The 25,828-nt window shown below is 39.3% G+C and overlaps 1 protein-coding gene across 3 annotated transcripts; it reads right to left on the minus strand.

The window, feature by feature from the left end:
- Window positions 1–3,923: 3,923 nt before the first annotated feature.
- Window positions 3,924–24,180, minus strand: RIPK2 (receptor interacting serine/threonine kinase 2). Of its 3 annotated transcripts, none has more exons than XM_074846994.1 (11): window positions 23,993–24,180; window positions 20,862–21,015; window positions 19,546–19,701; window positions 17,108–17,265; window positions 13,916–13,965; window positions 13,402–13,563; window positions 10,208–10,293; window positions 9,936–10,025; window positions 9,365–9,470; window positions 5,715–5,894; window positions 3,924–4,526 (listed from the first exon to the last, which is right to left on the minus strand). In XM_074846994.1, the coding sequence occupies exons 1-11, from the start codon at window positions 24,178–24,180 to the stop codon at window positions 4,201–4,203; spliced, it is 1,656 nt and encodes a 551-aa protein (XP_074703095.1). In that variant the 3' UTR covers window positions 3,924–4,200. The 3 variants fall into 3 exon arrangements, with proteins under 3 accessions (XP_074703095.1, XP_074703115.1, XP_074703105.1); XM_074847014.1 differs by lacking the exon at window positions 23,993–24,180 and adding an exon at window positions 23,699–23,758; XM_074847004.1 differs by lacking the exon at window positions 23,993–24,180 and adding an exon at window positions 23,196–23,293.
- Between the last annotated feature and the right edge of the window lie 1,648 nt (window positions 24,181–25,828).

Below are 25,828 nucleotides of genomic sequence, written 5' to 3' on the forward strand. Positions count from 1 at the left end.
TGTTTCTTACCTACACTTCCATTACTGGTCAGGAAGGCTTTTCATACTCTGCACTGGAAACAAAAGTACTTCAATTATTTCCAGAGCCCTCTACCATTGCCCAGATGCAGCAATCAGTTCAGCTGCACCTCTGCCAAGTCCTCTGCTTCCTCCCATTCCTTACCTCTGCCCCCTGCTTCAGTGCTCAGCCAGCACAGGCTCCTACAACCCTCATCTACAACAGATGCACTTACAACTAGCCGTGATTGAAAAACACACTGCCAAACACCCTCTGCCATTAGATGCAAGAGTCTGAATGACACACAAAGGCCACCGTTTGTGTCATCTTGGTAAAATCAGATCTTTACATACTTTCCCATGAAGTTGATGCAGGACAGAGCATAGCGCACATACCACGTCAAGGAACTCTACCAACCATGTTAACTCGAGGTATGGGACCAGAACATGAGGATCAGCCACTGCTAAGTCACTGAGGATCAGTCACTACTGACTAGGTGCTCAAATGGCATATGAAATCTAATGGTAACAAGTGCAAAATAATATATATAGTACTATGTTCCTATTTTTCCCCATATACATGTAAAAAGATGTTTTTATGTATACATTTTAAAAAGTTCTCAGTGAGCTGTCACAACTCAGAGAAACGTTTTTAGTGTCAGTGCTCAGAAATATCAGTGACATTCCTCCCTGGAGTAAAAAAGCTGAAGAATCTATTAGGAATTGCTGTGAAGAAGTAAGGAATGCACAAAATACTGTTGTGTATTGGAAGGTGTGTGGGGGGAAACCAACCAGCTTTTCAGTCTTCCTGACAGCTTGCAACCCTTTCTCTCGCAGAGCAGGGTCGCACCTGCCACATCCACACATCTGGCACGACTTTAGCAGACACCCCAGACTTGGGCTTCCTGACAGAGAAGTTGTGCATGAACGGCATGACTGTGCCTTGCCGACTCCGGACTTGCTGCCACAGTCAAAATCAGTGCTGAGTGTTCCAGCTGCACAGAAACTCTCTTCCTCTTTCATAGTACTGGAGTTAAACAACAGAAGAAGCAGCAAACTTTGACATACTAGTTCATATGTCTGTCACCACCACAAACCCTACACACCCTATGTGGATCAGGCACACAGCCTCCACCTCCCTTTCCCCATGCCCACCCCAAAGCTTTCTCCTTACCCCTTCTTCTGTATCTCTCAAGTCCCGAGTGTGACTGTCCCCTCCTCCATTTCATTCTTGAGGAAATCTGTGCATGCCTAACAAGTTAGAGAGGGCAGGTTTATGGATTCTACTCCCTCATGGAGAGAGGCTCAGGATCTAAGGAACGAAGAGGAAGATAAGACTAAGTTCTATTGAGTAGCCTCAGGTTTTCCTTTAAGGGCTGGGCTTTGGCTAGAACAACACTCATAGCCTTACAGATGCATGTGTATTCAGGACAGAAGTTAGAAAATTACTTTTCATGCAGCTGCGTCACCTCTGGATGATGACACAGGAAGAGGGGTAGCCCATGGTGATTGCAGCAGCAGGACAGCACCACTCCTGAACGTGACTCTGTAGGCCAGCTTTATCATTATCATTAGTATCAACTGACCCCAAGCTAGTTCCCTACTGACAGGAAAGAGCCAGCAGGGAGACTTCAGAAAGCAGCAGGATGCCCTTTTCCCTCAGCCACTGTTCTATCCGTGGGTCCTCATCTTTTATGTCCAGCATTTCCTCTCCACTATGAAGAGGCTGGATGATGGGCAACTATCTCAGTTGCCTTGGCAGCAGCTGGAATGGCTTTGGGATCTGTCCCGTTCATTCCCCAGGGCGCTTCCACCCATCCACATGGCTTCTGTGCAGAACAGCAGCTAACGAGGTGCTGGCAGAAAAGCTGCAGCAGGCACCCTGGCAGGCTGCAGAACACGTCAGAGGCAAGTGAGTGCAAAGGTGCAGCAGCAGCACCAAGAAGGATCAACAGCACAAATCACAAATTCACATTAGTCTACCAGCCTGTACAAGTATCATCAGGTACTGTGCGCAGCACGCAGGACTGGGAAGCATGGCATCTGTGCTGTGGTTAAGTTCGGTTTGCTCTAAGGCAGAAGTTGCTTTCAATGAGATGGGAATAGGAAGAAAGTGCAGACCCTCAGACATGAGGCATCAGATATCACCTGGCAGGCCAAGGCTTTACACATAGCAGGACTGCTTTTACCTTCTTACGCATAATTTAAAATAATAAATTAAAAAGTCTGGAGCTCATGCAGACCCTACTATAAAGAACAACATATCAACTTGTAAAAAAATACCCCTAAAGAAGCCTCTGTTCTTCTAGTTACTAAAACCCCAATTTAGGAAAGCTCTTAATACATGATGAATTTTGGAGACACAACTAAAAGTGCTATTTTGCTACCTTGCATGACATAGATATTTCTTTCGGTAATACTAATAATTTACAAATGTGGCTTAAAATGTGACATGCAGTGAAACACACAGTTCTGGTACCAAACTTCCACCAGCAAGGCTGGCAGCTTTCCTCAGAGCCTGTCCCTGCCATGCATCTTCAGGTCTGCTCTGCAGAAAGCACCATTGTCCTGGTTTCGGCTGTCTAGTTTGAATTTTACAGCCTTCAGAGAGAAGCAGGATAAAAATCCAAATTCCCAGTTTATGCTGAAAACTTACTTCAAAAATATTTAAAAAACTCCTTTTCTATCCAATAAATTATACTTTGCATTCTGTGATTCAGTTCACAAAATAAGACAGATATTGAAAAAAATAAGCTGTTGGCAACTAACAATGCCCACAATGACTCTTGAGTCATTGAAATGGGGCAGATCTCACAGCTCCATAGGTTTCCAAACAGCCATCACTTAGGATTTCTTATTTATCTGCTGCTTTTTAATATGGTAGTTTAGGTAGATTTCAAATTTCTTGTACGTGAAGTTCAGATTTTCACAAATTTTAGGTAGTGTTAGCAGCATTTGTAACTATTAGTGCTTGTAAAAATAGTTTGCCTGTGCTGTCTTCTGACAAATTAAAACCAGCATGTTTTTTTTTTACTAGTTTTGAAGCCACATAGGTAAAATCACTAAAGTTTTCTGAAATGAGCTGAAAAAAGTACCACATACCTTTTCCTCTCAGGTGGCCCCATTTGTACCTCAATGTGTTAGCACCATCCTTCAGACAAAAAAGGGCAGCAGAGATGTTGTCCAGTGAAGGTTAAGGCAGGTCATGGCAGGAGAGACCCATGCACATCACTTCCAGCCTGACACAGCAGTGCATGCTTGATCTTTGTACAGATCTAAACTACTGCTCATCATGTAAATACTAAAAATAAAATTGAATTAAAAGTTTGATCCAACAACATGAGATGAGAAGTATTTATGGCAGATAGCAAAGGTAAGGGAGGCATTAACTGAGGAAATATAAAGGAGATATTAACTGAGAGTTCCCTTGTATAAACTATATGTGGATCTCGTCATACTATGATTTCAAGAGGAGTTTAAGCGAGTGTAACCAAATCATATAAAAGGCTATAGTTGCACCTTTTCTAATGTATCAGTTCTTAACAGAAAAAAGATGATCAGCACTATGTCCTCCTTGCCCTTGGGCTCCTCTTTGGACTAACATTCTTCTTATGCAGTGGTCAGAAGTGCTTTCCCTGGCAACAAAGGGAAAACCAAAACAAAACATAATAAAAAATCCTGTAAAAATGCAACGTAAACTTCCTCTCACCTATCACTCTTCTTGGTATCTTGGGGGAGTAGCCAGTATGACTGAAAGAAGAAAATTTATTAAACACACAGCATACATGCCCTGAAATAGAGCATCTAGATTTTTTTTCGTCCTCTATGAGAAAGACCAGATGGAGGGAGAAAAACCAATACTCCAAGTTGAGATGGGTTGTCTCAATCCTGTGAGGTGAAGGGAAAGGATATGTATAAACAGAAAATATGTAAAGCAGGGAACATTTAATGTTTTTTCTTTGTCATTTATAAACAATATACTTCTATGAATTGAGTCAACAAGTGTCGAGTGTTTGGATTTATGACTGCACTCCAACTGATTAATTGGTAACTCACCAAATGCAGTCTAGATGAAGTCAGTGTCATTTCTGAGACACTACAATGGCATAATAAAGACAAGCAGTACATATATAAAACTAGTATATAAAAACAAGAATCGTGTTGTAAGAAATATTCACATGATTTCATATAGAAAGAATAAATTTAAAGATGCAGTCTTGGAGAATTAGATACAATGTCTGGATAAGGTTGAAGTCCTAGCTGTTTGTTATCTTTCAACTTTTGTATTATAATTCTGGCAAATTCCTCTCCTTGGCTATCTGAGGTATCAAGAAGTTGTCGGACTTTTGATGTCCTTGTAGGTTTGGTGCTTATAAGTTCATAGTCTTCTTTCATGAGTAAAAATCTTGATAGAAGAGCATCCAGTGACTGATTCAAACATGCTTCAGTCATCTGATCAATAATTTCTTCTCTTTTACTTTGGATCCATTGATGAGCTACATTCTGTTGCATGGTTTCCAAAACCAAATCTGAGATTGGAGAGGATTAAAAAAAAAGTATTGTAACTATCCGTCAATAAATAGTGCCATAGAACAAAGAACAAACTCAGAAAGGGCTGTTTAAAACTTGGTTTTGGTCAGAAATACACTAGAGACTAGAGTACTAAATATGCCTTTAACATTTCACTAATGTATTCCCCATTTAAAATGTTCCAATTTGTCAAATTTGGTGGTTAGAGTATTTATTTTATTTGAATCACAGAATAATTTAGGTTGAAAGGAACCCTCAAGGAGGTCACATCTGGTCTAATGGACTGCTCAAAGCTGGGCCAAATTTGAGGATCACTCAGGTTGTTCAGGGCCTTGTCCAGATGAATTTTGAGCATCTCCAAGTGATGGGACTTCTACAGACTCTGTGAACAACCTGTTTCAGTGTTCAACCCATCCTGGTACTAAAAAGAGAGAGGTGGTAACTTCACTTTGCAGTGGGATTTTTATTGAAGTTTACTTAAAACATTCCTATAGTTTCCTGCATATTTTCCCCAAACTGAGGATTCACACAGTGAAAAGGTGCAGATTATCATATTTCCAGAAGCGGGATGATGCGGCAGATCTTTATAAAGTTGCACGCTATTGTGTGGCCTACAAAAAAATGTCTCTGAATAATTCATCATGCATTAAAGTTACCTTTTGTTATTTTTTTTGGAAGTACAATTTTAACAGTTATTTGGTGCATAGTAATATCATGCAGTGGGTTCTCAGCTAACACAGAAGTTCATTAAAGATGAGATGCTGACACAGCTGCTGCCTCTCTTTGCCCCACCATTACTAAGAGGAAGATTGACAAGCCTAAGAAGTGGGGAGAAGTGACAGACAACAAGATGAGTTAAGCTCAAGGTAACTTTTATTCCTGTTCTGCTGGACTGAAACACTGCTACAGAAGTAGAAGGAGAAATATCAGCAAAGGGAATGGGATAAAGAAGACCCAAGACAAAAAAAAAAAGCTAGGAGCTACATGTACATGCACTAGGTCAGATTTTACATTGGTTTTACTTTGCAATATAAGGCTACAAGGTCAAAATTACTTGAATTCTTAATTTGTAGAATGCTTTTGATCTTACAGATGAACAACAGTTCCAGTTTCCATTTCATACACACACATATTTGATATTAGGACACTTATTGTGGGTCTTGGAATTAAATCAGTGTTTGCTGTACCTGAAGAAATTGGGGATGACCGCAGCATACATGATGCAGAATTTGAGGCATCTGAAATACTCTTGTCTGATGAGGGAAAGTAACTGTATGGATGCACAAGAAGTTTGGCACTCTGAGGTACAGAGAGATTTTCATCTGTGCTCTGACTGCTGAGAGTGTGTAGACCCCCAGAATTTCCATCTTAAAAAAAAAAAAACAAAAAACAAGCTGTATTAGTTCTATGTTCAAATAATACACAGCCATCACAGACTATTTAGAGTAATTCCATAAAACAATCATAAACAACCTAAATTCACCTCAAATACATTATTCCTTATACTCAGTTTCTGAGTACCTTTATGTCCCTTATCTTCTACCAGGGCTTGACCATGGGTTTGGGGGTCTTGTTTTGTTTTAAAAGAACATTGAGAGAATAAATCCAGTAGATGTGAACTTTAAAAAATGCTCTTTTCAACAGAAAATATTTGTAGGGACTGGAAGAACAAAATAACTCCTTCAAGTATTTGAAGAGGTAGCTAGGAGTCAGCATAAAAGATGACTAATTTATTTTGATGAAGTTCGGCAGCATAACAAAGGTGGAAAGATTGAAAGAAAGATTCAGGTGGAGGTAAAGAACATGAAGACCAATGGTGGTATTTGGTGGGAAGCCAATGGAAGTTTTGGGTAGTCCATCAAAATAGCATATAACTTCAAGAAAGCTTCATGTAAATGTTTGCAAAGAAATGAAGAAAAGGGTTTTTATCAGGTGGAAAGCTTAATAGTTTCTATTTTTAGGATTTTTTATGGCAGAAAAAGATGATGGATATGAAAGCAGAAGTAGGTATGACTCAAAGAAGAGATGACAAATATCTAATGAGAAAGAAGTTATGGGCCATATGCCTAATTCTGTGTACAGTTTCCATTACAGACTTCCAGAGTGTCACTTGATAAAGAGATTCAGAGATGTTAATGAAGAACTGGAGATGCAGATGTAAGAATTCAGATGAACATCTAAAGACACACTAAGAACAGGTAGTCCCCGACACAGTTCAGGATTTATAGGCGTATTTGAAGGTGGATTCCTAGATCAGAGTGCTGACCTGTTAAAGAATATGGCTGTAAGCACATGGAGCAGAAATAGGAAACTGTGAAAGAAGTGGCACTCATTATTTAAAAAATGGTGGACTAGAACTCATAGTAACTAGCATTTCATTTCATTACAGACAAAGTAAGCTGGGCAGAGCTATATAGTGTGAAGCAGCAGATGTTATCTACTGTATGAATGAGAAAGGATTAGGAGACAACTGGTGTGAGTGAAAGATCATTTCAGAAAAGGATTTTGAACAGCTCTGCTGGGATAGATTGTTATAGATCTCTAGGCATACACAGGTCTTTAATAGCATTAGAGACAAAACTACTGGGATTGTACTGGTATGGGAGAATAAGCTTCACCAGGGACCATAGCATTAAAATTAGAAACACGCTGATGAGATTTTCAGGTGTTATTCAGAAAGAACAGGTTGACTCACATTACTCAGAAATAACCTAGTTGACCTAGAAGACTGGCATAACAGAAGTGGAAATTCAGTAGCACAAAACATGAGACCTAGACTTTCTGCTTCAAGCTGCGGATGATGATTTGGAATTGAGATGAGGAAAAAAAAAAAAAAAAGACACCTAGGTAGATTATTCTATAATGAAGAATCTTGTGAGAAAGGAAAAATAAAATTCTAAGGTATATTAAATAAAGTTCTTATTTCAGGAAGAAAACACCTGTCACACTTCTTTTTAAATACTAAGTACAGATGTCTGTTAGCCTTAATTCATGACTTAATTTAGAACATGCACAGGGAGGACTAGTAGGATACCAGGAGAATGAAGAAGCTTATTTTACAAATGGACTTCAAAACAAGGTGTATTAAAAGATTATTCTCTATATCAGAATATAAAATATTACTTTATATCAGAAATAAAATGAGAAAAGAGGGAAAAGAGCTATTTAAGCTTAAAGCAATGCCCATGAACAAGTGTGTGTATAAGCTGGCTAGGGAAGAAAAATTAGAGACTAAAAGTTAGAAGACCATTCTTAACTCTGAAGGAGCAAGTTTCTGAAAATGTTTTCTACTTGTATTGGAGGGAAAAAACAACTCGACTAAAATCTATAGTCATTAACTTCTGCCTTGGTGTCATGCTAAACTCATCTCTTGCCAACAGCTATGTGGGAACAGATTTTCACCTGAAACAACTGCATCTAATTTAGGCAAAGTAAGAAGAATCCCAGTCTTGCTTTCCATTATAAAACTACCTGATATAGATATTGACAAGGTAACAACAAACACTTCTGCTGTAATACAGTTTTGTAGACACTATTTTCACAGGCTTTACAGTATCCATACGTACATGCAACAAAGTCTAAGCAGTGACTCTGTAAAGGACCATCAACTGATCAATCAGCTTAATAGTACCACCGCAATCTCATCAATGGCCTCCACAGGCAGATATGAAAATTTTTAACAGGAACCAGCACCAAGAAGGGCTGACATTGATCATTTTGTTATCTGATTACACTTATAGTCCATACTCATATTCAATCTAATATTCCATTTTCTAAAATTCATCACAACATTCCTATCAAGCTTGGTAACCACAAGTTATTCTTCATCTTTAAGATTCTTATGGTATGTGTATAGATATATGTCTGGGTAGAGGTACAGCCAAGCTACACTACGTTTGCTTTCTGCTATTTCCCCCTGTAACTCAAATTCCTTAAGCTTCCCATAATTTGTTTTCCCTGGAATTCCTGCTGTATTTATATCTTTCTAGTACATTGAGTACAAGCTCAGCATTGTGAATGTGTTGAAATGAGCTGGAAAAGAAACTGCCTGTGCCTTCCTACCTCTACCAAGGTATCTCCAGTTTTGCAGCACCTCAGCATACTTTTTGATGCCCTACTTTATAGCAGTGAAGTCAGTCATCGTTTCTGCTTTCACACCACTGGTCCCTGCAAAGCCAAAGGATGCTCCATTCTTTTGAAATAGATGTTTGCATTCTTTCAAGAGAAGAAACTCAAGTGATTTTAGTTTCATAATGTATTGCTATTTCACCTGGGTCCCATTGCATTTTTCTGGCTTCTCAAGTCAACAAAACCTCAAAATTGAGTTTTGTCTGGGAATTTTGCCAACTTTTATTCAGAAAAAGTGACAGCAACAAAAGGTCTGTGCAGATACTTTTGCAAGGCCATCTACTTATTAAAGCCATTTTATTTATTGAATCAAAAATCATAGAGAGGTTGGGCTGCATTAGAAACTTTCAGTTTACTCAGCTTTAGGAGTGCCTCAAAATGTCTTTTTATCTTTAGGAGTAGTTCACAAATGATTAACTAAACTACCAAGGGTCTGAAGGGACAAGTAAATGCTATCTCTGCACTCATGACCCTGAATAGGAAAACTGAAGCTGTGAGCTGTGGGCATTTCTCAAGTGACAGGAACAGAAAATCAGAGCTGAAATACACTATTATTTCACCCAGAGCACTAAGTTTACAAAACACATCTGTTTTCTGACATAAACAGAGATCCATCTATCTACTATGCAAATACAATGTTACAGGAGTGTATGGGAGTGTAAAGCTGTGATGACAACTTAAATTTGTATGAAGTCATTAGTATCTCTACCTGATGAGAGGATATTATACTTGGGAACAGACTTGAGTCTTGATATATCTGGAGAGATGCTCCGAAGGGGAAGTGCATCACATTGTATGGAGCCAGAGTATGTTTCCTGAAATGATTCCAGTTGTATAATGAAAATGCACATTAAATAAATACAAAGTTGCAATGACTTACAGAGTACTTTCCCATCACTGTGTTTTCCCTACTATCTAAATGCTCAATAGACAGCATAATTAAAATACAGTAAAACAGAAGAAATCTCTGTAATCCTAAGATTTGTTTTTTCCAAAGCTGACAGCAATTTTGTATAAAAGTTTAATTATTAGTAATAATCAAAATAATCAGGATATACCAAACATGCCCTTCTTATTTCTACTTACCCACCCTTTAATATCTTCACCTATATGGCTATGCATTTGTTCCACCCTGGCTCAAGTAACACATTTTATGTCTTTCCTGACTGCATAGGAAAGTAAACTGCAGAACAATGCCCCTTACTAAGTCAACCCCCCTTTAGAGCTCTTAGGATCTTTAATGATGCCGACATACCAAATGCAGTATGTAAAATATTTACCTCTTGGGGATTCAGAGGTATATTTAGAGATATCTGCTCCACATCTGATTTCTTTCCACTCTTGTAAATACATCGTGATTCATATAGTGACTGGAAGAGATGTATTTACCTGTATTAAATTTCTGCTATAAGACAAGATGACAGCTCTATACAAACACATGCTTCAGCCATATACAAGATTAGATAAACGACAAAGGAGATTACATTTCTTTTAGCAAGCAAAAGCTACCAATTTATTTGACCAATTCATGACTGTAACAAAAGCCACTTACCTTTGATCTCTTTAACAGAATTACTGCTTCCAGTGTAGCTATTTCATCAAATGATCGCAGGACTGGCTCAAGGTCTATTAAGCATTCTAAACAAAGAGAGAGCACTTTGCTGAAGAATTTAAGGTGGAAATTAATTTTTAATTTTGCTAAAGCTACTTTCTTACATTTCCAAAAGTAATTTGTCTACTGATACATATCAAACTACTTACGCTGCTAAACAGAAGTTTCTTGTTTTCACCTGTTACAAATGCAAGTTTCACATCACCAAAACAAACCCAGTCATGATCTGGCCACCTCAGCATTCTGTATCTAAAGAGATCCATGACTGTGCCTGACCACAAGTCTTGCATTCCTGGAACGGATATATTGGTGGGTTTGCTATATTTCAAGATAGACCCAACAAGCCTGGTTTGCTAAATGGGGCCAAATAGAACAAGACCTCAGAGTGGGTTGCTGTCTTCCCACTCCAGCAGAGGTGTTAAAGATTTATACAAGAAAAACAAATAAACAACTCCCCACCACAGCGAAATCCAGAACAGATGCTGTGCGGCAGGGCCAGAGGAGATGGTGATAATGAAAGCACTGACCTATCAAACCCAATGAATCCAAATGATAGTGTCCTCGTGCTCACCAAAGGCAGCAAGTCAGAGAAGCTAAAATCATCTGCTCGCATAGGGAGACACATGACAACCCAATAAGCAAGTGACAACCTGCTTTCCAGTGCTGAAAGTTTTACAAAATTATTTCAAATTTTGAGAGAACCGTATCATAAAAATGTCTCTTTGTGCTCAAGTTCAACAAAAGCTCAGGAAAGGATTATGGCATATCACAATTCTACTGCATTTCTATGGACTCAACCCATTCAGGAAAACCCATTTACCATACTAGCAATCCGTCACACTGCATCCTTACTAAATTTTTTTTTTTTTTTACTGTAATTTTACCACAGTTATCCCATATTAACTTTCTTCCACTAGCATCTTCAAAGACATACATTCAATACTGGGATTCTTATTTTCTTGCATCAGCTCAAACAGAATTTTACAGCTCCATTTTCCACACAGAAATACTAGCACTGTTAATTTTTGCTGATTATAATTAAAATGTAGGTACACATTCCAAGTACATGCAGAAACACGATGATAAGTAGTCTTTATCCCTTCTTTATAAGCTTTTCTGTTTAAAGTTCATTTAACAAAAAAGTTTGGGTGTTTTTTCAGTTTTTCTCCCCCGTGGTATGGTAATTGCAAAATTTCCCAATCAGTGAGCTTTACTTCCCTTAATTTTGCAACAGTTTTGCAACTTCCTCTTTCTTTTCATGATAGTAAAGTAGGGGAAAAAGCAATGCATGTTTTCTTCAAAGACCATCTTACTATAGACACAGCACTATTAACAGAACCCAAGTTAGCTTACAGTTTAGTACATATCGCAGGTAATTATTCCTTCAGTGTGACCATAGAGTTTGATAGCTATTTTGGTTAACTGACATAGGAAAACAAGAATACATAAGGAAATATAATGATGTATCTATTCTTTTTGATTTAAAAAAATATTATAAATAGATACATTTCCTTGCTTGGGAAAAAAAAAAAAAAAAAAATCACAATTTACAATCATACAAACCAGACTCATGCCAAAATAACCTGACATTTAAAAATGTTCTTAATCCAAACATAAGAATGCCTAAAAAAAGTTCATGTAATTAATTTTGGACTGTAAACTGAACATGAAGATGCTGTATCTGTTTGGATGTGTCCCCATTTTGTCCTCTGACAAACTCATGCAAATAAATGAACATTTCATTCCAAGCTATCTGAACACTCTAAGCTTTCTAACACTTTCCAGCTCAAAGGAAGTATGCCTATAAAGGTTTTCAAAATAATAAACAATCTTCTGTTCAGCAAAGCTACAAATGAAACATTAAGATTGCAAACCTCTCTACTGTTAACATTAAAACCAAACCAAAACAAACCCTAAAACCAAAACCCACCAGAACCAACTAAAAAACCCTAGCCTTTCAGGTTTGAGGCATTGCATCCTCAACCAGTAAGAAACTAAAAATATAGGATTGTTTAAGCCAGGGGTCTTTGTACTGTTTTACATTTGAATACCTTCGGTAACTATCTTAGACCACATTTTTGCCTCTCCAAGGTAATTCAGCTTTTCCTACAGAATTAGAATCGCGTTTTCTAAAGGTGTAGGGAGGAAGATTTTAAAGCACACGTAAATTAAACAAGCACAGCAAGGCAGCTGCAGGAACCACTGTTAGCTTCACCACACTGACATATGTGACTGCAGCAACACGTGCAAGAGCAAATTTCACAGTCGAAAACAGGTAATCACTTTCTGCCAATTTTGATAGAATTACCTTTACGCAATGGCCAAACAAGAACCAAAAGTCACTATAAAATTAAACATGCTAAGGAGAAATTGTTATGGGGGATAAGTTTGGACTCAACATACACCAAGTATGTCAGTGAAATGCAACAAACACAGGTCTGCAAAAACCAAAACAAAACTTTTCCAGTTCACGCTATGCCACTCTAATCTCTACAAGCTTGCACTTCAGTCTTATTCTCTGAATTCTGCAATCCACTGTAAAAAACGCTGAAAGTATCTATATTTGGTCTCCTGGACAAGAAGCTGCACAAAGGAAGGATGGAAAGAGAAAATTAAGTGCATGGGTTCAACCAGTTCCTGTTTGATCTGGGAGGCGGAACAGTCAAAGATAAAGTCTCAGTGAAAAAGATTTATGGTGAGATACAAACTGTGCAATGGTTTGTTTGTGTGTTTGCCAGCTTGCTCATAAATCCCACAGTATTCATTCTATACTTCACTTCCCCCCTTCTAAATAAAAAAAAGTTCCCTTCAACAATAAACAAAAAACTCCAAGTGCAAGTAGTTAAACAAAACATGCTACTTTTTTGCAGGTAAATTAGAGATGGCAAATGCAAAAGACTCCAACTAACAACAACTTTGTTTTATGGCACACATGTAGTTCCATTCATAAAGTTTGTTTACAGACATGGTGGAAACAGACAACCACCTTATCATATGCAACAAGACTGAGCACAGATATCTCTTAACATTTTTACCACTTCCCTTTTGCGACTATAACCTTGCTCTGTAAGTACCACGTTCAACTGAAATCTGGCAATTTAAGAATCTTTTCTCATTATGCAAGGTAAACTTACTTAAGAATGATGGTCTTTCATCTGGGTTTTGTGCCCATCCACTTCCTATCAATCTTATGATGAGCATTCGATGAGGAATGTCCATTGATAAACTTTCTTCACTTAAGTCTAGTCGCTGTCCTTGTGACACACTATACATTATCTGCAAGGGGTTTATAACTTCTGTCAAAATAGACATCGTGCAGTCATTAGCAATATATGCAATATAAATAGCTTACTTTAGGAGGAATAAATTAGTTTGCAGACATAGTATATTAATTCACCAAAATAAGGTTATGGTTTGTTTTTTTTTCCCAAAAAAATGTATTTTTAATTTATCAAACAACACTGTAATTTAAAAAAAAAAGTACAGAAAAAAAGAGTCCAATCTGAAAAGTAACTCAAAGTGTTCTTTAACAAGCTTACAAATTGAATCATTAAAAAGTAACCCCTGAAATGCAGTCCCCAGACACCCAGGTCGTAGGTTTAGCCTTTGCGGGCTGGAAAAATAAATTTAAGGAAGACATGGCCTTACCTTCAAATGGCTGTTTCCTTGACATCACTTCCCACATAATAATTGCATAACTGTTTAAAGTATAAAAAGTATAGAAGACTTTATTTTAGATTACCAACACTTAATAACACAATGTGCCCAGCTTTATGTTTTATTAAAAACATTTAGCTAAGATGATCCCACATGCAGACATGGGACTGACTATAGCTAACTACAGTAATGACCTGCATATACAAAAACTATCAGGAATTTTAACCAGTGACTTCAACTAGAACTACTTCATAATATTAAGTACATAAAAGGTACATGGCGTATAAACTCCTATTCCAAATCTGTATTAGCTCTGCTCTACTAATACGTTGTGAATTATGTACATGCAATTTAAATCTCAACACACAAATTAAACTAAGCCCCAGAGTCCCAACTGCTCTGTCCTAACGGCAATACTGTGGAATCTCCCCAATCTGGATCGACACTCTCTGAGGTTCCCGTGGGAAGCAGGGTACTAGCAGGGAGGATGGCTTTCACCTGCGCTTCTATCCCAACACAAAGCTGAAGAGTCAGGTAAGATACAGACTAGCACCCAGGAAGCACACTCCAGCTTCCCCCACAGACATACATACTTTCTACACATGCAAACTTCTCTCAGGGAGAGATCTCGCTTACATACAGCATTTACTTTACAAAAGAGACCCTCAGGAAGACCACCCTGAGCTATAGCTAGGAGACCGAACACACATCTGCTTACTCAAACTGGTGACATTTTTTCCACACATCAACATGAATGGAAAGCGGTTCAGTGAATACAAACCTGCTCCACCTTTAGTAGACTCGTCAATCTCTTCAGTCATCAGGACATATTAAAAAAAGGTAACTTTAAACAACTTTGTAATTTAAATAAGATTAGATTTCATTTATATGAAGCATTGAATTAATTTATAAAAAAATCAATGCAGTTAAAGCAAATAAAATAAAATAATGTAAAAACCTCAAATCTAGCTTTCCTGTTTAAAAATAGGAATTTGGTGTGAGGAATAAAGCTAAAATGAGAGAGCAAAAATATTTCACTGCTTAAGAACCTAATTTCCAATGTCAAACATATCCTTGTAAATTTACCTCTACTCCCTTATTTTTTCAGTAAATTAATTTAAAAATAGATTGAAAAGTTTTTAAGATGTTACTTCAAAAGAACTGAAATCCAATTTCCACTGAAGCAAAAAAAATGAAACAATGCAAAGAATTTTGCTAAACAAGGATGACACTTACCAGAATAAATGTTTGCTCAACTACTCAAATAACTGTACACAAAGACAGTATTTTCCTACATCACTAAGAAATACCAAATTTTGCATACAGGTTACATATAACCGCCTCTAAGCATTATATCATCTAACAACTACCAATTAGGAAGAATCAAAAAAATTAATTGACACTTAAAATCAATCATTTAAAATGAGCTTTCCTAACTATTTATTCCATTCACATTTTAACATTAATCAATGTTAAAAATTATTCAAGTAACTTTTAATAAAAGCAGTCATCTCTGTTAGAAAGCCTCCTTTTGATGCATTCCTGAGAAATTCATGCAGGCTGATTTTTTTTTTTTGGCATGGCAAATCGTTCCTTTTGTAAAGGTTAATGCTGCTTGACTGTTGTTTAAATGATTTGCTTCTTTAAGAGAGATCCTTCCTCATAAATTATCTGCAATATCCCAACAACATTCAGCTGTATCTGCTGTGGTCAGTTAATCAGCCTTTCATTCAGTTTAGAATTGCTCTACAATTATTTTCTCAGTTCTACAACACTGCAACATACCAGTTCCTGCTGATTCCCCTTTACACATGTTTTCCTTTCTTATTTCTGCTTCATAAAATTTCCTTCTGGTCCTGAGCACAGATCTTCCTGTGTGACCTTTCTGGTTCTCATTTCCTCCACTGCCATCCCTCTTTATGATGCTGCCTCAGTTTCTTTTCTCTCTTCTCAAATAATCTCTTTCCTTCCTAATTTATAAGTATTCTAAGTTCTTCTGATCTCTTCTCTCTTATTTTCTTCCATTTGGTTGTTACTCCTCTGCACGCATTTTTTTTTTCTTTGTAACATTTGTCTTCCTCATTAAATCCACTCATTAACATCCACTCCTTAAGTCACTAGCCACACTTGCAAATTCTCTAAAATCAGAAGCTAGAGGAGATAATGTCACACTGCTACTTCTTTCCCCATAATATATCATTATTCCTTTTCAATGTTTTCCTAGTCCAGATTTTCTCATCAAAGGGTGAGGAAAGCAAGTATGTTACCATCTCTACTCTTTGGACAGGACAGGAATGTCAACTTCGTGTACCCCTTAAGGATAAGGGATAATTAAGAGAAATACTGGTCTCCCTGGAAGTCAGTAAAACCCTCTGAGACTAATTAATCTCTCAACAAAATACGACCCTGTCAAAGATAGCTGAAGGTAAAGTGGTAGAGTGTAAGAGCAAGATGGACTTTGTCACAGTGATAGGCCTCTTCATGCCTCCTCAATCCCCATTTACACAGGACAATTCCCTCCACAGTCGTTCAATTAATCTTTAAACTCCAAGCCTTTTCAGATTAGCTAATTGTAACTAACTCTAATGCCCTAAGAGCAATTGTCATTTTGTTATATAGGTCACCACAACTCTACTACTTCTTATTCTATTACTTCTACTGCTCAGAACTGACACAAATGTACCTAAACTTTCATACGGTAAACTATTCCTTAAGAAGTCTCTCTAAATGCTTCCTCCCATCCCATTATCCTGTTTTTTCCTAACCCCTTTCCAAAAATGTCTTCTCCTTTCCACCCCCCCCCCCCCCACCCCCGAGTGCATTCTGCAAATTATGTTAATTGATGTGCACAAATTACAAGGGTATGTGCATTGAGAAAATGGTGTGAACAGTTTTTCCCCTCCCTACATTGTCTCTATGTGTACACTGTTTTATAGAAACCAGTCTCCTCTGTCTGCTTCTGTACTTCTAGCTTAATTTCTGGAGCATTACACTTGTGACAGTGTTTCCTAAAGAAACAGGTGATCAAACCCAGCTACCACTCAATTCTCTTTTCCCCAACTTACTTTGCTTATACACTTATGACATCTCTGAAAATAATAAAATTGCAGAAAATATGTTCAAGTTCAGTAAATCAAATTTGAATTTAGATTGCAAAGTTCACTTGAGAACAACCTCAGTTACCTGTAAATATCATGTTTTACACTTGCACGGGTTTTCTGACTGGGATTGTAATCTTCAGGTGGCATGTAGACAATCGTCCCTCCTTCTGGCAAAGAGGTTTCACTTCGTGACTGCGACATAGATATGACACGCCACTTTGACATGCCAAAATCTGCGATCTGGAAAGGACAAATCAGTTGTTCTGAGAAATAAAACTGAATTTATCTGTTGACCATTGTTAGAAACTCCTGAAATATGTCTGAAAGAAGGGATCAGTAACCTGGCAAGTCCTTAACCTAACACACAAAAAGTATATGGTTGTCCTAGCAACAGGTAACACCAGCTCCAGTTCAGAAAGCATTCCCAGGTCATGACTCATGCTATCCCTATAGCACTGCCCTATCCTGTTGTTCTTTTAAGGAAGGACTCATATAATGTACAGCTGGAGATTCTGCTATGGGAGTCTGTCCTGTATGAAGAAAACCACTTTCTTTGGTTAAAAAAGCAAACAAAAAAAAAATCTAGCTTCTTGGTTGTGAAGAAAGCACAAATTTAGTATAAATCATAATAGCGCTATATAACTTGCAGATATCCCAAGACAGTTTCTCTCACAGAAAAATTTTAGGGCATTCCACCCCCAAAACTGTGAAACGTTAATCTTGAATTAACAAATTTGATATTCTGAAATTCTGTGCTGCAAAAAGTTGCTGAATATTTTCTTTACTGTGCACTCTGAGGCCTTGACCCTTCCTACAGAGTTTACAGTACATCTGCATAAAAAATTGACTTCAGTTTACATTCTCAGCCATCCATGAGCCAGGGAGCAAGATGTCAGACTAGGTTACAGGTAGGGAGACAAACAGCCAGCAGAATAAGGTTGCTGGCTGAGCTGCAGAGTGTCTGGCATACAGGGAGAGAGATAAGCAGCCAGCTACAAGCTCTCCACTTGTCCACTTGTCCAGCATTTGCATAAGAGCAAAAACGTTTTCAACAAAGATGCCTGTGAGACCACTGTGGCAATTCAGGTAACAGAAATAAGCTTTCTGGAGAGTGTACAGTCAAAATCCACAGTGAAAAATAACCTTTTTTTTCCTCTACAACTTACTCTCAGCAAGGCTTCCTCACTGTAACTGGTCACATTATCTTGCTCATTCAGTAAATCTGGGACAGTCAGAAGCACTCTATGAATGGTGTTACTTTTATACATATGCAATACTTCCTTGCATTTCCTGCCAGCTCTCCTAATTTAGAGAATCTTTTTCCACTCCCAAAAAACACTTAAGGGCAATTTTACAGAGACTTCTTACAGGAGGCAGGGCAGGTATGCAAGAGTTAACCTTTTTCTTTCAATTACTCCAGCAGAGCATCTGTTTAGATGTGGTCAGGCAGAGCACCAGACCACACCAATGCTGTCAGAGATTAAAAAACCAGTGGATAAAATAATTACTTGGACCAGTTCCCCAATCAGGTTTATCAGGAAGCTCGAGAGAAGGCCATACCAGCAGAACTGAGTGGGAGGAGGTATGACCTGTTGAGGGTGTGAGTGGAGACAGAGCTCTGTAAAGCACCTTGCTGCCAAGAAAGACATCTTTGCAATGGAGAAAGAAGAAATCAGCACAGGATCTTTGATCTTTGCGCAAAGGACCCACAGAAAGATTCATCTCATGGTAAAAGCTGAATTTATACCTGAATGGTGAATGCTTAAGTGCAAAATACCTCTTATTTCTCATTTACTTGAATAGCATAGTCTATCAATTTTAAAAATAGATGATCTTTTACAAAAAAAACCCCAACTCTTGCACTTACGGAAGCACCTAACCATTTTGTCAGAAGTACTTTTAGTCTCTTTTTCACATCATGGCACTGATATTTTATAAGGCAGAATTAAAGTTTTAAACTAATGTTACTTCTCTATGTATGTTTGCTTGCTTGAAGGAGCTTCGCAAAATCCATCTTCCAACATGTTCAGATTTTGCAGTTACGTTTTACATGTTCGTATTCTACACTAACAGAACATGTATGTGCATATTGCATGATAAATATCAAGTGGGGTATTAACATTTGAATTTGACCTACCGTCCTCCAGAACTAACTTGTCTGAGCATCTTGGACAGGAGCACTTCCTATTTTCTTCTCAGAAAGGGCCAGACGTAGCTACCCTTGGAGGAGGGTTGCCATATGAGAGTGTCACTGCTATTATCAGCTACTGCTATGGCAAAACCAGTCCGAAGTCTGGCTTTCTGGTCTTTTCAGATGGATCAAATCCACACTTGAGCAAAGCAGAGTTTTCGAAAGAAAAACTCAAAAGTTCTGTCTGCAAGGATAGAAGAAAACGTCTGGCATACAATTACATCTCCCCTCTGTATGATCACATCCTCACTCTTCCTCCTCTACAATAATTAAAACACTTTGATCGCTTGTTCTGAATGCTGAAGAACATAAGAATTGAGTAAGTGTACCTTGACATGAAACTCATCATCAAGTAATATATTCTGTGTTTTCAAGTCATGGTGCAGCAATGGAGGATTCATGTTGTGCAAATAGTTTACTCCCAAAGCAATTTCATAAAGAATGCGGAATCTCAGGCACCAGGGAATGTCAGGGTATACATCTTTCTGCCAAGATAAAACCACAAAACCAGAATATAATCGTCTGTTCTGATCTAACAGCATAACACAAAGACTTTTATAATAAGAAGAAAGCAATTTGGACAAGCGGTACTCATTTAAAACATACATTACATGAATTCTTTAAAAATACGAGCATTGACTGGTTAGCGCCTAAAACAAATATATAAATGTTAATCATGCAGTGCTAAGCTTCCGTTCCCTAGCATTTATGTAACAGTTCATGACTGCCATACATGATGTAGGACATTTACTACATTACTCATTCATGTGGAAATATGATTCTCCTGTACGAAACTTGCAACACGCAGATTATGAGTACTACACAAAGGAAGCAAGAATTGTATCTTCAACTGACATTGGGAAAAAAAAGCTGTGGTGAAACTAAGCACAAAATACTACATTTACAAATATTAATACACCCAGAAAAAGGCAGTAAAACTCAACTGAAATGTTAAAAGTTACATTAACACTAATGCCTTTATGAAGAACACAGAGCTGAGCTTTCTAAGGCATGAGATAAGTACTGATGACAGGTATGCAAGAGCCTGCAGTGCTGTTGAGACAAACTGCAGTAGCTTTACAGCACCTTCACTGGATGCTCAGACCAAGCTAATGGGAGCAGCTGAGAGTTCAGCACAGCAGGACTTACTCCTGGGAGTAAGATCTGGTAGAAATATCCATATCTATTTAGATTAGCAATATTTGACTTCTATAAACTAAAGTAAAAATCTTCATTTTTTAAAAATAAGGATTCAAATTTAGGAAAAAAACTTCATCTTCATGTGATATTTACATTGGCAATAATTCTGAAACACAGACTGAAGTAAGCATAAGTATTTTGTCTTCTAATTAGAGAACAACAGAGATTTTCAAAGCAATTGTATATAATAATTCAACATGAAGCCAGTAATAGGTCACAACATTAAATGGAAAAGTGTAATAAAACTAAAGTCTGCTGAATTTGGTTGTCTTTTTGGGATATGGAAAATCTGTCTGAGCACCAAAAACTACTAGTGATAATGACTGTCCTTTAATTTGAAATATTATTAGTAATACACTTTACTATACTACTTCTCTTAAGTATGGAAATCACCATCTATTTGAAACAACCAGTGATTTTATTCAAAGACTGTAAGTACACTTACCCCATGTAAAAGCTGGTTTAATGACCCATTTGTCATGTATTCTGTTACTATCCCCAGAAATTCAGGCTCGTTGCAAATTCCCAAAATTGGAAGAATGTAACTAAACCTGGCTTTGTGTAATATCTCTGCTTCTTTTAGAAGGTGGTTTCTATCACTTAAAGAAAACAAACAAACAAAAACCATTACCATACCAATACTGGGAAACTCAAAGCAAATATATTCTCTTTAAAAATATTATGTACCTACATGCAGTACCACCACCTTTCACTATTTGTTTCCAACTACACGGTTTTGATAACAAGCCGCTGTAAGACAAATTAGAATCTGCAAATTCAAATACAAGATAGCTTCCCCAGTTTTGTTGTACCACACAAATCTATTTCCATCACACTTTTCATCCATGTTTCCAGTAAATAAGGATACAGTCAGAACTCCAACTTTCACCATGCTGTGTAACCATAATAGTAATAACCAGCTACATTTGTCCTATTCTACTGCCCATCTTTGAACATTGAGTTTTTCACTGATGCCCAGTATTAATCTCCTACAGAATGGAGACTTTAATAGTCACAACTCTCCAACCATTTAAACTTAGTGGACACTGACGTGCACTAAAATATTATGGTTTAAAGGAATGCACCTTCAGTTTCTGAAGGAAAAGAAACAATCAACTGTATTTTGTTTCCACATAAATTGTTCCTTCAAATTGGGCCACTGCTTTGAATCACCCACTGGAAAAAACATTCCCTGTTTGCACAGGAAGCAGGAAGGGACCAGCCTCATGATGTTTGGATGCCTGAATTAGGCTGTGTGAATACTGTCTGTTATGTCAAACCTCCTCGTAAATGTGAATTCGATGCATCTTTACAAATTCAGACCTTGCAGCATGTGGTTTCGAGAAGCTCAAGTTTGAGTTAAGATTGAGTAGGCTTCTAACCCTAAAAATGATAAACTATTTGGTATGCCTTATATCTCAAATGCTCTTGAAAAAAAACAAAACAAAACAAAAACCATGCGTTTGTTGACAGTGAGGATATTTGGACCATGAAAAAAGATTTAGATTTTATACCAGTGGGGAATGGCGCAGATAGAAGGACGTGACTTGGATATCCAACTACAGGACTTCTACAGCACATCTAAGACATCCTTTGGACGTGAGCCGGTCTGATTCAGAAGCAATACAGCTGTGCTGGGGCACGGTTGCGTACAAGCCAGGGCTATGCCCTCCACAATCTGCTCAGCACAGCGCCGTGTTAATGTGGCTATACAGCTCCTGGGTGAGAGCTGGCTTGCGTCCATCAAGTTCAGGGCACACACTGAAGAGTTCACATCAGTCTGGAACCATAGATGTAGATCTAGCCCTCACAAAGAAAAGGCTGTCAGAGTATATGAGGAAAAGAGGAAGCCTGGAGAACTAAAGCCTGCTGCTTTTAGGACAGGAAAACTTCAAATTTAGATGGATGTGAAATTAAGGGCAATTGTTGGTCCTTATGTATGTGATGGAAAAAGGCTTCTATTATAGGAAACGAAAGTAAAAAGGCAGCCTTCAAAAAAAGCATGGGATGAATGACACAACTCCCTCCCTTCCTCCCTCTCTCCAGAAAGGATTAGGTTTGAGAAAGCTAGGGGTTTTCCCAGACTGTGAGGCACATCTGCATGGGATTCAGCCGTAGCTGGGAAACGAGTTGCAGCATATCGAGGTCTATTCCTGTGCCTGTAAGTCACTTCACCTTTGTCTGCTCCATACCAGAAGGGCATTGAGTAATGCTAAAATTAGTACAAGCCCCACAACAGCTTCCCAACAGGCTTTGCTCTTTGGCTGGTCACACACCAAGTTCTGGGATACACAGCTCAACAAACACAAATTCCTATCTGGGGAATTAACTGCACTGTGAACCTTTTCTTGACAGCATTTACAGGATGGCATTTTATGTTGCCTACTATACAACCAACAAATCACTTCCTGTAGAGACTCAGGTATAACAGATTTCTTACAGCTTTCAGTGTTCTGATAGCATTTCCAAGCTTTACATGCTATATGGTAGGTGGCTGAATTATTTTGATTACCTCAGTTGCCCTTTTCATCATTATTTCATGGGTTAGATGTCACACTAATCTAAATTTTAAAAATAGAATTTGCTGTTTTCTCCCAAATGAGATTAGAGGATAAACATTGTATTTCTGATTAACAGGGATTTAAGCAGACATTTAAATTAAAGGAAAAAAAATACAATAATAAACTTATCAGAGAACACGATATTCCTGCTTAAAAACATAACTGAGATTCCATTTCATTCTGGCAAGATTTCAGAGATAAAGCCTGTGTATACACACCTGGGGAATAAGAGGTGAGATAGCTTAAAACAACTTCTCTTATACTCTGGCATATTAAGTCACAAGACTACAAGCCTTGTCTTGGAGAAGGTTCTTCCAGGAGCTCAAAGCAATCTCTAGTGAATACAGTAATATATTCCTTATATTCTGTCTCTCTGTAAACAACACATCTATAGTAATCACTGTATTTTAATATCCTGCTGATACTTCAGCAAAACGGTTAGCAACCAACAGACCCAGACAGAAGCTGAGCTGTGCAAATCCCACCTTGAGGAGGAGCTAAGGTGCACGCTGCAGAAGAAAAAACCTTCAAAAGAGGCAATATGCTTAGTGTCTCACACGTCGAGACTGAAACCACCCATTTTCAATAACCGAAAGAGAGGAAGCTCCGGGCCTGGTACGTGCTTTCTTATGGCTCAGGCTGAATCATTCTTCGTGGGATTTCCTTTCCCTTGGATTTAACAGCTCTGCCTACCAAGACACCCGGTTTCTGATCCACCAACCTGAGAAACGCACGCCGGCATCTTCGCCGCGGCAGATGGACCCACGCCGGCAGAGCCCGGGCTCCGCTACCCGTGGCCGCTTTACCCACCGCCGGGACGCACTCACGGAGTGTCCCAGGCGATGCCGGAGCGTGGGACCCCCTTCAGGGTTTAGGGGAAAGGCGGGTCCAGCTCGCTCCTTCCCCACGGGGGGCGGCCCGAGGGGGGGAAATGATGGGGGCGGCGCGGCCGCCAGGTGAGCCGCGCCGCCCCCCCCTTGTCTCCTCCCGGCGGTCCCCCTCCCGCCCCCATTACCTGTCTAGCAGCGGTCCCTGCAGGCATTTGAGAGCCACCGGGACCCTCCAGTCGGCGTGGCGGGCGGCAGACACGGTACCGTAAGCGCCACGGCTGATAAAACGCAAATCCGGGAGTTTGTTGGAAGGGATGGAGGGCAGGGCGTAGCTGATGGCGTCCGCCCGGTCTCCATCATTCCCGCCGCTCATCCTCGCACTCCGGGGGCGGCCGCGCCGTCTCTCCGCCGGGTGCGGCGGAGTGCAGAGCGCTGCTCCTCCCGCCCTCCTTCCCCGCCTCTCCCCACACCTCCCGGGCCCGCCTCCGCGGCAGCCCGCTCCTCCTTCGACCCCGCGGGGGAGCGACTTCCCTTCCCCGTGGAAAGCGGCCGCCCGGGTCAGGGAAGGCGAAGCCGCCGCGAGGAGTCTGGCGGGAGGAGGAAGCCGGTGGAGGCCGGTCCCGGTGGTCCCCCGGGGCAGCACCCTCCTCCTTTGGGGGGAGCCGGGAGGCATCCCCCGAGTTGTGGATGGGAGACAGGGGGGAAGCATCCCTCTCCGTCCGGAGGTGGGACGGGGATGTGTTGTTTGTGTTCCCGAGAGGCGATGCGGGATGCCAGGGCCGGGCCGAGCCGAGCCGGGCCCGGAGCGCCGCCCTCCGCAGCTGCCATTTCGGCGTTCCCGGGTGTGTGTTACTTGCTCAGGTGAAGTGAGAGGAGAGTTAGCTCTTCCCCCTGACGGCAAGCACTCACTTGTCCTCTCCGTGTCTGTCCCAGGAAGGTTTTTCAGGATAGCGGTGTTTCAAAGTATTTTTGAAATTTCCAGAAAGTGCAAGTTGAGCCTTGCCCCGCTCCGCGAGCCGCCGGATCGGCGGGTGTGTTTGGGATAGCTTCACCTGCGAGTTACGCAGGAAGGTTTTGCAAGGCCTGTTCACCAAGTCAGGTTCTCACAGACTAACAAAATGCTTTAAATTAAAGTTAGAAGTCTGTTGCTTTCCACAAGGAGTGACAGTTCAGCGGGATGAAATGGAGGCACATACAGCAAATCCCTCGCCTTTCCCTGTGTATGGATCTTGGGTGAAACGTCTGTGGCTTTTCACCTCTCCTCTTTTCTCCCAGTAATGGCTAGGGACCAGAGAATGAGGGAAAGGAGCTAAGTGTTCAGACTATGGTATTGTGCAGTATTTCACAGCACGCATTTTAAAGCATGGCAATTAGTTTTCATGTCTGTCTAGGTCCTGGTACTTTAGATATCTTTGCTATGTTTTTCCAATTTTATCTTGGACAATTTATATGCTCCAAATGCTGCAGCATTACTAGCATACTGAGCAGCCATATAAAGCAAGTGCTGGCTTACTCTGTTTTCAGTTTTTATTTAGCCTGTGTCCCTCAGACACCCTAGCTGGTTTCCCAGAAGTGTAATTTTGATGCAGTTTTTGCAATATGCAGGTTTTGGGTATCTGTTTATGCATATCCCTTTCTGTATTTACCATGTTGGTAGTACTATTTGTCATACTATTTCAACTTTGATATATAAGAAAGTTTTTGTTTCCTAAAGAAAATAACATGTAATGGACACACACAGCAAGGGTGTACTCCAAAACCACTGTGTAAGTACGTGCTTATAGTATTTCCCGTTAAGAGATTATGAATGCCGCTATACTAAAAAGTTTAAGATACTGTACAAAAAGTTATTTGCGCATCTTGTTACTGTGTGTTGTGTTGATTTAATGTATATTTATAAATTTAAGTATACTAACAAAAAACAAGAAAATGATTGCGATTACAGGAAGTGATAGATTTGTAACAGTGCCAAGAGTATTATGATAGTCTTTTATTTAACTAATTGTTTTGTTATAAAACGT

This window comes from Strix aluco, chromosome 1, assembly GCF_031877795.1.
Source record: "Strix aluco isolate bStrAlu1 chromosome 1, bStrAlu1.hap1, whole genome shotgun sequence".
NCBI classification, from domain to species: domain Eukaryota; kingdom Metazoa; phylum Chordata; class Aves; order Strigiformes; family Strigidae; genus Strix; species Strix aluco.